Source organism: Trifolium pratense, linkage group LG6 (genome assembly GCF_020283565.1).
Source record: "Trifolium pratense cultivar HEN17-A07 linkage group LG6, ARS_RC_1.1, whole genome shotgun sequence".
In the NCBI taxonomy this organism is placed as follows: domain Eukaryota; kingdom Viridiplantae; phylum Streptophyta; class Magnoliopsida; order Fabales; family Fabaceae; genus Trifolium; species Trifolium pratense.
The window spans coordinates 34,172,522-34,187,025 of NC_060064.1; the positions used below are offsets into that span (position 1 = coordinate 34,172,522).

Consider the following 14,504-nt stretch of genomic DNA (forward strand, 5'->3'; position numbering starts at 1 on the left):
AATGTTGCAATGAGCTTTTTGTTTTATCACTTGTTTTATCACCTTTTGTTGGATCAGTGCTTATTAATAAATTTTGCATTTATATGGATTAGTCCCTCAAATTTTATAGTTCTCTTTATCTCTTTTATAATATTTGTATGTTAGTTCGCTTTTTAAGTTAAATAAAAAAGTGTCAATATCTCTAGCAAAAAAAAAAGTGTGAATATAGTTGAAATATTTTTGTTTAATCTACTTCCAAAAAAAGGAAAGAGAAAAGAATGAAGCTATGTGAATGATGAAGGTTTAAATGACTTACTTTTGATATTTTATACTAGCCATTGTAGTTTTTGGAGTCATATACTTGTAGTCTTAGAGAGTGGAAGATATTACTTTTGGGATCACCCTTGTTTTAATAATTTTCTCCAAGGGTTTGACTAAACATAGATCGAAGGGTTTGATTTCTAATTGTGGCTAACGATTATCTTTACACTATCAATTGGCCACAGTAAAAAGAGTAGCAAAGTACTATGAAAGGTTGGCCACATTTATAACCTTAGTAGAGCAACTTTTTTCTAAATTTTTCTAAGCATTGTTAGCCAATGTTTAACAACCGTGGCTAATTGAACAACAATTATATTGTGGCTAAAGAAACGTTACCACACTTTAAATTGTTGTGGCAAATGTCAATTTTTTCGGTGACAAAAATTAACAACCCTCAAATAGGTCACCTTCATAATTAATATGGCAAATTAAAATGTGACGACATAAAATGTTTTTCATAATATGTAGAGAATATGAAGTTATGGGATAAGGATCTATGGCCAATATAGTATGAAAAGTGGTTATAATAGTCTGATTGATATTGCAGGGAAGGAAAAAGACTTGAAATACAAAGATGAGTGGAATTGTTTATGGCAAATCCATGCTCCACCAAAGGCCAAGCATCTCCTTTGGCGAATATGCAGCAGTTGTCTTCCTACTCGGTCTCGCCTACAAGCAAGGTGCGTAAATTGTTCACTGATTTGCCCACTTTGTGACCACTATAATGAAGATGATTGGCATATTCTTTTTACTTGTAAGGATAGCAAATCTGCAAGGCAGGTTCTCAGCCTTGAAAATGTCATATCTGTTTGCGAAACACAGTGCAGTACAATAAAGGAGTTGATTCTCCAAGTATGTCGTGAGGAAGATAGGGACACAGCTGGATTACTTGCGGTTTTGTTAGGGGTTTTGTGGAACAATCGGAACAACTGTGTGTGGAACGGGCTAAGGGACGAGGGGCGTTGCCTAGGTTTTAAGGCACGACAGGTATGCGAAGAATGGAAGGCTGTGCAGCACCATCAACAGGACAGTTCACACCATGCTCAACAGATTCAGCAAGTTCAGTGGCAAAAACCATCCTATGGTTGGTACAAATGTAATGTAGATGCGGGATTCCATCGTGATATTAATAAAACTAGTGCAGGATGGGTGCTACGAGATCATATGGGACAACTTGTATTGGCGGGCACCTTATGGAATCATGGTCATTGTTCTATAATTGAAGGTGAAGCGAAAGCATTACTTGAAGCATTGCAGCAAATTGAACAGAGAGGGATCACTCATGTCATCTTCGAAACGGATTCCAAAAGTGTGGTTGATGCAGTTAATAGTTTTATTGGTGGAAACTCAGAATTTGGTGCTTTAATTTGTAATATTAGGAATATTGTCTCATAATTCAAACTTTGTGGTGAAGTTCATTAAGCGGCAAGCGAATATGGTTGCTCACACACTAGATAAGGCGGCCATTTCTTGGTCTAGTCGCAACATATTTGATTTGATTCATCTTTGTATTTCCTCTTTATTGATGAATGAAATGTTATGAGTTTTTATGTGTCAAAAAAAAAGAAAAAAAGAAACGGTAGAAGTTGCAAAATAATCAATGTCTCTAGAACTATTATTTAAATTGTACTTAGTTTAAAATTTATTTTACTCCCATTCCTTTTCCATCTTTAATCTTTAATCCTATAAAAGGAAACCAAATCACTAAACTATAATCCATCAAAAAAAAAAATTCACTAAAATATAAAATAATCACTCTCACCCTTCTTATCGTCTCCAACAAAACAGAAGTTTAGTTTCTTTGTCACTTTCATTTATATTTCAGAACAAATTAACTTATATCGACATGGTTATATTTTCCTTATTAATTTTGTTTTATTATTTTAAAGTTAATCATGTGCCAATTTTTTATAAGCAAAATATACAAGAAATACTTTAACTCGTAAAAAAGACTTGTGGCAGCTAAATTAGCCTGATTATTGTTGAAAATTTCCAAAATATATTTAAAAAGATGTAATGGGTATTTAAATATGAAAAATGCTAAACGGTGTTCCTGAGACACTAATTAAGCATACAAATATATAAATTTTATCTTGAAATTTGTTCATGCAGCATATTAAAGATATAAAAAGTCATATTCCTATCATTAACATATATCTTTTGGTGAATCATACACATTGTTCTAGATTAACATTATTAAAAAATTTCAAGAGCTGGTTTAATTCATCATGAGTTTTCTCTAAAACAAAAAATTAAGTTTCATCATGAGTCAATATTTAAATATCTAAACCATTTCTTCTTTTCTTGTGCACGAGAATATTTAAAATATCATTGATCAATGTCATTGATATGAATGTGCAATTTTATTAAATATTCTAAAGTATTCTACAAGTAATTCGTCAGTTATCTTATTTGCATTCGGTTTACATGAATTGCTGGAAGAGAATCGAACTTAAAATATAGTATGTCCACACACACTTTGAATGTATTTGTGCAATCATATCATTGTAATGTTCTTCATCTTCTTCTTGTTCAAATTTTTACAACAACCCCCCAACACAAAATCTTTCGAGGAATGTTTTGAGGGAATACAAATTCTTTTGTTAAAATTCCCTTGTTTTGATGATTAATTTGGAAAACTTTCAAAATGATAGAAATTCGTGAAGTATTTTGTCCAAGTTAAATTTAAGGAATTTCAAATGACTTGGAATTTGAAATTCCTTCCTCCCATATGTTTTAAAATTTTCAAATTGACCAATTTTTTTTTTTAAAATTGCAAATTGACCCCTAAATATTTCAAAAATTGCAAATTAATTGGTCCCTATTTTTCAAATTTAAAATTTAACCTAAAACTTTTCAACTTTATAAAAGTTTCCCAAATGTTCACAATGAAATTTTCTATTTCTCTATCCAAATACACATTTAAAAACACATGTAATTAAAATGTGAACATTTGAATTGTTTAGAATTCTAAATCTGTCTTTCTAATTATTTCATTCAAACACACTATAATTTAAGTACACTAATCAAACACATATTATCAACATAAAAAATGTACCACCTTAACAACATATTTTTCTGCATAAGCTCTAACCATGTAACGGTATATATACAGAGTAATGATAATTTCACATCAAATTGTCAGAGAAAGCAAATGAATAGGCATTTATAATTTTTTTTTAGTCTTATTAAAGTTTTCATTTGCTCAAAATTTTCTATTAAAACAAGTAATATTGACATCAAATATGAGAATGAATTCCCTCAATTTGTTTTTCCTCATATTCCTCAGGTGTGCCAATCATCACCCTTAGATTCACCTTTTTTTTTTCTCCTCTCTGTCTTTACAAATCAAGGGTCAAAAAAAAAAAATTACCATCATGTTAATGAGAGAATCCTCTCCCATCAAATACATGTAATGTTGAAATGTGTGAAACTCTAAAAATAAAAGTTTAACTACACATTTGGTCTCTTACGTTTATTTTAGATTTCAATTTGGTCTCTTATGTTTAAAAAGTATCAATTTGGTCCCTTACGTTCCCATTAGGTTTTAATTTAGTCTTTTTCGTTAATTTTGTCACTAACACCGTTTGAACTATACATGTCAGTGTGCCACATGTCTATCCACATATGCAAACTGGTAGCCACATGTGATAAAACTGACGGAAATGATTAGCTAATGCAAACAGTTAAAACGTAAGAGACCAAATTAATATGTTTTAAACTTAATAGACTAAATTAAAACCTAAAATAAACGTAGGGACCGTTAAGCAAAAAATAAACATATACAATGTCACAGTCACATAATTATATTAAATTTTCAAATAAAACAACTCATATACCAAAATAGCTTCTTCTTTTTTTTTTTCTTCATTTGTTGTAACACTTATGTTATAAAATAATATCCATGTTGAAGATGTGAGATCTTGACCATTAAACCATAAAGCACCATTGAAAAACTATACAATCATAAATGTTCTATCGTATATCTTCTTTTTTCTTCTAGGTTATTGGTCACCAAGCCAACACTTGTCCATGATGTTTTCACTCCTTTCAACATTTCGATCCCCAGCAGCAGGTACATCATCAAAGAGGGGAAAGAAAATCCCCACATACACCAAACTAGAATTTGTTCATTCAATCATTGAATTTTGTTGTCAGGCATTAATGACAACATACATAATACTTGTATGAATCTTACCGACTCATATTTTTTCAAAAATGTAGGATAAGAAAAATATAGCAACACAACTATACAAGATACACTTTTTTTTTTGTTGACAATATATACAAGATACACTTGATTGTAGATAAATGCGTAGTTTATAAATATATATAGCCTCAATTAATCAAGATTGAGGTCACAATTTTTCATAATGTTGATATAAATTAATTTTACCACATGATAAATGGTTGAGACGTTGAAGGAGTTTCAGAGAAAGGTTCCGAATTCGATCCCTGACTATTAACAACTAATATTTACCTATATAAAAAAATAGAACGACCCATAAATAATTTTTGTGATGCATCAAAAAGTACTGTCTAATTAGTAATGAGTTCATGCAAGAGTATTTGTTCAATTTTCATTGTTAACGTGGGATGTCGTTGTTACGTGTCATGAAGTCAAACACTCAATCTTTGATGACCCCTTAAAAAATTCAATTAAATATAAATATAAGAAAAAGTTAAATCAATAAAAATTAATTTATCTATTTGGACACTCAAATAAATACACTAACTTTTGTGTACCCAACTTTCTCTTATCTATCTATAGGACTAGATCAATGTGCATGGGGACTGGTAAATCTAAAAGGGGTAAAAATTGCATATTTTAAATTTAAAGGTTAAAATCGTACGATTGTAAAATTTAAGGAGGCAAAAGTGCAATTAAGCTTTTCTTGAGAAGAAAAGTTATAAGTATATATTTTGTGTGTATATATATACATTTATGCATTTTTTTTTTATATAACATTTTTTTTTGTCAAGTAGTCTAATCAAGATTTATGTATTTTAATCCATTATTTATGACTTTATATGAACTACTTATAAAAATTAGTACTTAATATATTATTTATTTACTAATATCTACTTTAACCGATACAAAAGCAATTGAACTAGTCCAAACTAAATTCTGGAGGTCACACCGGTTTAACTTTCGGTCTGAATTTTAATACATTGGTTTGAACTCCCTAATAGAGTATAATAAATATGGATTTAGGTTCAATTATTAGTCGGTGTATATATATTAAAAACTTGGCTAAATTGCACTTTTGGCCCCCCTAAGTTTCAAAAACTTGCAATTTTGGCCTCTTATGTTTCAAAATAGCACTTCTAGCCCCCTAAGTTTCAAAAAGTTACGATTTTGGCCCCCTATGTTTCAAAATAGCAATTTTGGCCCCCTAAGTTTCAGTAGTTGCGATTTTGGCCACCTATGTTTCAAAATAGCACTTTTGACCCCTATCTTTACCCCTTTTGCAAAAGGTCAATTTTGATCGAGTCAAAGTTGATGTGGCAAGTCACTTAAGTGACTCAGCTGCCACGTCAACATTTTTTTGTCATCTTATAATTAAAAAAACTAAAAGAATAAAAAAATAAAAGGAAGTCACATGCTTTAAATTTATTCTTTCACTAACACACATATATAATCTCAAATCCTAAAGAATTAACCAAATACTTCGTGACGTTTATTCAAAAGGATTTTTCACTATAGGTAAAAAAAAAACCTAATTCCAAATCCAAAAATAGGAAACAATGGAAATTGAAAACTCTTCGTGCGTTTTGTTATGTCTTTTTAATTATGTAATGACTTCATATATGTAATGACTTGATTTGTTATGTCATTTTGATTTAGAAAAGTGTCTTGAACTTCCATTTAGAAAAGTGTCTTGAACTTCCATTTTGCAAAAGGGGTAAACATAGGGGGGTCAAAATTGCTATTTTGAAACATAGGAGAGCAAAATCGCAACTTTTTGAAATTTAGGGGGCCAAAAGTGCTATTTTGAAACATAGGGGGTCAAAATTGCAACTTCCTGAAACTTAGGGGGCCAAAAATGCTATTTTGAAATATAGGGGACCAAAATCGCAACTTTCTGAAATTTAAGGGGCCAAAAGTGCAATTTAGCCTAAAAACTTCAATATATCATAAGATTAATCGATATTTTAAATCAATATAATAGACCTTGTCAATTTGGTTCTGTAATGTAAAATTAATTAGTCCAACACAATGGGGTTGGCTCTTTAATTCCATAATATATATAGGGACACTTTATTACATCATCAAATCAAATCAGGGAAAGAAAATCCCCACATACACCAAACTAAAATTGTTCAATCATCCTTGACCAAAAAAAAATAAAATTGTTCAATCATTGAGTTAGATTGATTGCTTCATACACCGGGTATTGATGACAACATACATGTACATAATACTTGTATGAACCTTGCCGACTTGTATTTCTACAAAAAATACTACGTATAAAGGATAAGATAAATATAGCAACACAAGATACACTTGATTGAATGTGGATACAGCCTAAATTAATCACAATTGAGGTCACAATTAATGTTGATAACTTTGACCACATAGTTGAATCAATGATCCATAAATTTGTTCGTGAGGCGTTTGCTTAGTTATTTTTCTCTTGTAAGTTTCAAAGTTCTCTGCTGGCTAAGTAAAATCTTAAAAGGGATGGAGCTAGAGAGGAATTATGAGACTGTGACATTATAAGGATTTTGATTCAAGTGGTTAATGCGTTTTTTTGTGTTTAATAGAAAAAATATTTATTCATTTAAAATGGTAAAACCGATAACATATTTACAAATGTGACAAAATTATAGTGAATGAAACACTCATATTTTTGGATTAATTTGTAACATTGACGCCAACTCATTAATTGATTCAATATTAATTTAATGGATTAATGTTAATCTATCAATCTGAATCTGAACCAAGTAAACCAAACAATGTGCATCAAAGGGTGAGATGTGTAACTCAACTGGTTAGCTAATTGAGCTAAGAGTTAAGGAGTAGGAGGTTCATGGTTCAAGTCCTAGCAAAAGAGAAAAAATTAACTGTAATACTAACAACTAACATTATTTATAAAAAAAAAAAAATAATGTGCACCAAGATGAAAAACCAAACAATTAATGTCAGGATAAACAAAAAATGCCGCACTTAGAATATAAAATAGTAGAAAAACACAAAAAACTAAACTAGATCTATGTATAAATCATTTATCATTTATTTAGATAAAATTAGAGAAAAAAGAGATGCATATATGGGTGATTAAGAACCCAAAAAATGGTGCAAAACAATCATGATGTTGAGATACACATTTAAGTGTGAGTTAAAGTTTGGGTTGTGAATGATCTTGTTGTTGTATTTCTTCTACCCTGTTATGTACTGCTTGTATGTAAAATGGTTAATAAATTGATTTGCAGTTAAAAAAAAAGTGTGAGTTAAAGATTTACATTGAATGAAAAAATTGAGGTTGAAAAATATAAAATGAGAGAACCCACAAATTCAATGTCTTAAGATTTTGAGTGAAGATATTGTGTTCAACCTTATTTGTGTGGTTGTTATTAGACCAATATTTATTGGTCTAAACCAGTGAGATTCTTCATCATGGCCCAATATGGTATATATTAGGGCCCAGATCGACTTGTTGGGGGAGTGAGCTAGATTCCTATTTGGATAACAGACACAAATGTGAGTTAAAGTCTTACATTGGATAAAAAAGTAAATATTAAACAGATGACTCATATATTTAATATTTTAATGTCATTGCTCTTAGCGTTCAATGTGATAATTCAAATCAATAAAACTCCCTCCCATAGCCAACAAAATATTCGGTTAGCAGGGGCGTCTCCGGGTTTTAGGAGGCTCTGTGCAAAATATAAAAGTGACCCCTTAATATAAAGAATTTATTTATTTAAAAAAATCTCGATTTAAATTGCGTATAATATAAAAAAAATCATTTTTATTCTTGTAAACATATATATTAACAATATTAAACTAATTGCATTAAATCAAATGGGATAAGAAATACAAAATAATTATCTTTGTATATAACGTCAAAAAGGAACCTCCTATTCTAAGGTTAACTTTTATGTAAAGATTAAAATGGACTAAAACTATATTTGCGAGTATAGATAACTAATATATTGATACTCATATGATATTATATGAACATTAACAATATATAACTATTAGTTTATGGCCTAAAAATTAATCTATTAATATACATCTGATATTTTATAGGTATAAATAATATATAAGTAATATTATAGGACCTCAAAATTTTGAGGCCCAATGCCGTCGCACACCTCGCACATATGTGCAAGCCGCCACTGTCGGTTAGCTAGAATTATATACCAAACAAATAAAATGAAATCTTTTTTTTTTTGAAGCAAAATAAAATAAAATGAAATCATGTTCCTTATAATTATGATCAATCAACATAACATGGTAAGAAAATTTAATTAGTCTAACACTATGGCATGGAGTTGGTTTTTCAATTCAAAATAGGAATTTCATATTGTAGCTGATCTTGGTATATATATTTTTTTATAATGGAGTTAAAAATTGAACCTACAACCTCTGGCATATTACCCAAATCTCTGACCACTAGATTAAATCTTATGGCTGATCTTAGTTGAATACTACAGTCAGAGACGGATCTTGAAATGGATGAGACAGGGGGCCGAAAAATATAATATTAAATGTTAAATAAGTAAAGTCTGAATTCAGTAGAAAGATGATTAAGTGAAGTCTGCCAAAAAAAATTTCTTTCAAAAATTGATAGTATAATTTTAAAAATAGTGCATTACATTTTTATTTCTTAAATCATTGCCCTAAAAACACTATTTAGCATGACCTTAAACACTATTTATTCAATATGACTACACATATATTATTAGTATTGTAAGGCAATGAACAAGAGGAAGGGAGGGGCCCAAGCCCCTGTTTCCCCCTGCCCAAGTCCGTCCCTGACTACAGTATCACATAAAATTATTTGGGGTCCCACTAAATTAATGACTTATATATTAAGCACATATATTTCAGCATTGGAGAGGTATATAGCAACACATTTCGAAATTGGTATTTTCAAAACATAAAATAACTTATGTATTTTTAACTATATAGTCCTATTTTGACAAATCTATATAATATTATAGTATTATCTTTTGTCAAAGAAAAAATATATTAGAATATACACCGCTAAGTGAAAGAGAATAAAGAGAAAAGCGTTACCAAAAGTGGTGTTTATTTGCAAGTTGTCAACCAAAGCTAGCTAATGATCAATAGTTCATAAAGACAGAATCATGTGCCGTCCTTCAGAACCCAACCCATTCTGCATTTACTAGAGCATGTGAATTTGTATATTGCTTTGTTTCATAGCTTGCAAAGTGCAATGTCATACACGTAACTTAAGTTTCTTTAAAACAAAATAAAATATAAAGTTATACATCTAATAAGAAACTAGCGGAAGTTTGTACCGAAAAAAAAGAAACTAGCGGAAGATTAATATTGTAAGTAAATGTTAACATGTGTCATAAAAACACATGTTAAATAATTTAAGAAATATTTCTTCAATGGGATGTTAAATTTTTTTTTACATAAATTAGTTACAACTTACAAGTGCAATATTTAGACTTTAATGTTGAAGAGGTGACTCTCTCTCTCTCTCTCCCTCTAGGCCCATGGCTTAGGTCCTCATTGTAATAAAAAAAAAAAAAAAAAATAGAGAGGCGCTGGCAACCATATCTTTTTAAATATATGTAAGTGCCCCGCTAGGGTTTGAGATAAAAGGAAAGAAGATTAATATGTACAAGTTTTTTTTATTTTTTTTATAAGCAAAGTATAATTTTAAGCGAGTACAAGGGGTACTCAATCTCTTATAATTCAAAGCACATTATTATATGCTTTGGAGGCAAACAAGATGATCAATATATCAATTAGAAAAGGATAAAGATGCATGGCGATCTGAGCGACCGTTAAACCAAAACTAAGAAATAGATTTAATGTTTTTCAGTAAGGAAGCGGCATTAGGTATATCCCCATTGAATATCACATTATTTCTAAGCTTTCAAATACTCCGTGTAGTTTTTATCTCTTATATATTGAGTAACACTCACAAGTCATTGTATTTTCATGTCTTTCTTCTTTTACGTCTTATCTTCTCCGTGGTCAGATGTTTTTGGTGCAGATTTGGTAGTCAGATGTGTTTGGGCATTTTTACGTTTATGGTGGTAGCCATTTGTTAGTGTTTGTGGCGGTGTGCATTTGTATTTTTTTTTAAGTATTTCCAAATACTCACTTTTGCTGTTTTTAACTTTTTACCTATTGATTCGTAAAAAAAAATATTAAAAAAAATTATCTATTGTATGGCTTGTTTCTTTTTATCATAACATACAGTATATATTTATCTTTGACAAAAAAAAAATCATTTAAGATTTACTATCACAAGATAGATGAATTAATAGTTTAGTTTTGATTTCAATTGAAAATAATTTTTTTTGACAAACCCTTATTAATATTATGCATGAAATTTTTATGAACTTGCATAAAAAATGCAAAGAGGGTGATTTTTAGATAGTTATAAAGGACGTCAATTTTTTTTATAAGGCAACCATTATCTTGAGTCTCCCAAAGCATCGAAATTCAAAGGACTGCACGACCCTTCAAAAAAAGTTTGTGAAATGTGAAAATGAGCATGACATTGTTAATTGTACGCTTAAATGTTGATGTTATGTGATAACATTGTTTTATGCCTATTTTTATGACCTTTTTTTTTATGCATTCCTATTTTTATGACTTTATTTCATTCTATATTAGTAATTTTATTTGATTTTAGTTCCAATTTACTACCTTTTGTTTTATTTCGAATTTTAGGAGAAGAAAATATATGAAGTAGTGAGAAAATTGCATTTGAAAAAGCTTTGATTGTATTAGCCTACACTTATAGCCACATATCAAAGAAGAAGAAATTATCAACATTACTAAGTAAAAAAATAAAAAATTATTTACTCCCTCCGACCTTATTTATAAGCAAAAGTGAACAAAAAAAAATTGGCCTTAAATATAAACAAAAGTTATCAAAACCAAGTTTATTTAATGCTATTTTTCCAAAATTACCCTCATTAATTGTTCTACTTTTTAAAATGATTGTAGAGTTCCAATGCTAATTTAAGGTCATTTTAAGAATTGTAATAGAAATTTTACATAAAATCAAGACAAAAAAGTAATTTCTTAATAAGTGTCCAAATGAACATATTTGCTTAAAAAAGAGATCGGAGCATTACATTACAGCCACCCACCACAAACCAAGTCAGTTATTTTGAGACCGAGGGATACCACTTTTATCTACATTTACTTTTTTTATGGAAATTAAACTTGTTTCATTTTTATTTTTTTGACACAATTCATTTTTGTTTTGTTTTGTGGCAAGAGTAATAAAATTAAGTAACATTTGAAATAATTGGAAGTGTTATGAATTATCAAAGAGATACCTCAACCCAATACAATCAATTTGGTCATACTATTAATGAAAGTAATTTCATGGAAATGTGGTGTTGTACAATAGAAAGTAAGTGTTGAAAAAATAAGAGTAATAATAAAAAGCTTACTAGAATGTTGATAGGACATAAACAATTGAAAAAACCAATCAATATTTATTATATGGTAAGAAGAATGAAGAAATTAATTCCAAAAGGAAGATCACATTGTTGGAGCTTTACACAAGTGCAGCAAAGTTTTTCCATTTTGGTATCTAAGTTGTGTGTAATATTAATCATGTCAATAGTCTAGCACCAAAAGATTGAAAACTTGTCTCTCTTTATAGGAGTATAAGCCATAAAGTAAAGATTATTGATTATGAGACCTTTCCTATAGAAACGTGATAAAACAAAAAATTTAAAAAAGTTATTCCACATATATTTCACAAATTGAACCATAACTTTATATTGTTAGGAAATCTCGGCCGTCTCTTCCTGTATTTTACTGCAATATAAAAGTTCACAGTGTAATTAACGGTAACTGCAATTTAAAACCATGTATTTCAGATCTTGAACCAAGCGAACATCACAACCACAACTTCGGCCGCATTTGCGTGTATGTTTTTTTGAAAATAAAACCTAGAAAACTTGAGCATGATCACCACAACCTAATCCAACTTTCTCAGGACAACAAGCTTCATCAAGAAGCCATTTCTCAAGCAAAGAAAAGGGCATTGTTTCTGAACCAACTTCAGGCTTACTTTCATCTTGTAAAATCGTTGCATCCGGCGACAAAGATTGATGAGAGAATTCGGAATTCGAAGACTCCAAAGATTCCAAACTCTCAAAACCAAACAAAGATTCAAAAGTCTCAGACAATATTTCACTTTCACCCTTTGTTCCACTACTAGAAACACAATCAATGTTGTTGAATGAATTTTGTGCCACAGATGAATTAGTACTTCTAGATGATTTTATTGGATTTTTCATCCAACCCTTAAGTAACTTAGCTATGTTATCAGCACTTGAAGCATAGCAACTAGATTGTGGTAATTCTTTAGTTGAAGAAATAGAGTTATTACTATTAGAAAGGTTTGAAGTAGAAAAATCAGAAGATAATTTTTGTGGTGAAACTGAAAGTGCTTCATTAAGTGCTTTTTTGGCCATGTGAATATCTGTTTGAAGTCTTCTTTCCCATTGACCTCTAGGAATTCTTTGTGATGCTGAAAAATTTTCTTCTTCAAAATTTCCTTCAGAATTATTTTTACCTGCTTGCAATTTTTTGAGCTTCTTTTTCAAATGAGTATTCCAATAATTTTTTATGTCATTATCTGTTCTTTGTGGAAGGTATGATGCTATTGCAGCCCATCTGAGATATAATCAATGTGATACAGTTAGCCATGTGAATCATAAAGAAGCTCATAAAAATACTACTAAAATAATAAAATTAGATAGAGAATTTTCGAGAGAAAATAAATTATATTAAATATTTAAAAATAAAGTTAAACTCTTCTGTCTCTAATTTTCGTCGCTTATTATATTTTTATCGATAGATAAAATTAAATTAAAAACTAAAAAAATAAATAACAAACCTTCAAAACTACCACTAGACACTAGTCTTAGTAACTTGTTTAGATTTTTTATATTTAAAATTATAAAAATAGAGAATTTTTTTTTGAAATACAACACTAATTCTTTCATAATTTAATTTTTTTCAAACATAATTAGGTTTCTTTAATTATATATTTCCTTAATCATTAGGCAATGTTTTTTCTTCATTGTTTAATTTTTTGGTGTTACTAGAAACAGATTTTTATATATTTATTTAAATTTTTGTTTCTAATTTAATTTTTATAGCAAAAGAAGAAAAGATTTATACCTATTTCCTAAAAGATCTTGAAGATGAATAATCATCTTCTCCTCTTGTTCAGTGAAGTTACCCCTTTTGATTCCTGGCCTTAAGTAATTAGTCCATCTAAGTCTACAACTTTTGCTGCATCTTGACAAGCCTGAAAATTAAACCGCACAAAATCGAATAAGTAACTTTCATTTTTAGTTACATATAAAAATAAAAAATAAAAAAACTTCAATTCAGATCTATTTAAGTAATAAAAATAAAACCTAAATTAATAATTTATGATCAACAACAGTCCTATTGGATCATAATTTTCCTATTAATAATATATGTTGTAGAACAAAAAGAAAATAACCAATAAATAAAATTTTGTAAGAAATAAAAATGAAGTTTGTAAAGTTATGAACTATTAACCTGTCTTGGTTGGAACAGCCCTCCAATTTCCAGGACCATGTTCTTGTATATAAGTAACAAGTATGATATCTTCTTCAGGTGTCCATGGTCCCTTCTTTACACCTTCTTTGTCACAACAAGGTGGTCTTCCCATGTTTCCTTGTTTCTCTATCACTTTTTAGTAACACTTTTTGATGTTGTTACTAATTTATGTAGCCCTTTTTCTTCTTCTCCTATCTCTCTCTCTTAAGCTTAGTGTATATATGATCTCTTCTCTTCTAGTATTTTTATTTTCTCTCTAAAACCTCTTGACTTGTTAGGTTTCTAAAGCAAGTGTGTCCAAGCCTCACCTTTGCTCGGTGTAAATATATAGCTAAGAAAAAAGAGTAGAAGGGTATGGGGGTATATTTAGTCTTCTCATAACAACTGTCATGTTTTTTAAAATAAACGTCCTAAAAGAATC

General features: G+C 29.5%; 2 protein-coding genes across 2 annotated transcripts; one reads left to right on the top strand and one right to left on the bottom strand.

Moving 5' to 3' along the window:
- The first annotated feature begins 810 nt into the window (after positions 1-810).
- On the top strand, positions 811-1,695 carry LOC123892151. Its single transcript, XM_045941977.1, has one exon. It carries the CDS (start codon positions 811-813, stop codon positions 1,693-1,695), a length of 885 nt encoding a protein of 294 aa, XP_045797933.1.
- A 10,728-nt stretch (positions 1,696-12,423) lies between these two features.
- LOC123892745 (myb-related protein 306-like) lies at positions 12,424-14,504 on the bottom strand. The gene is made up of 3 exons (XM_045942603.1): positions 14,063-14,504; positions 13,673-13,802; positions 12,424-13,162 (listed from the first exon to the last, which is right to left on the bottom strand). The coding sequence occupies exons 1-3, from the start codon at positions 14,193-14,195 to the stop codon at positions 12,433-12,435; spliced, it is 993 nt and encodes a 330-aa protein (XP_045798559.1). The 5' UTR covers positions 14,196-14,504; the 3' UTR covers positions 12,424-12,432.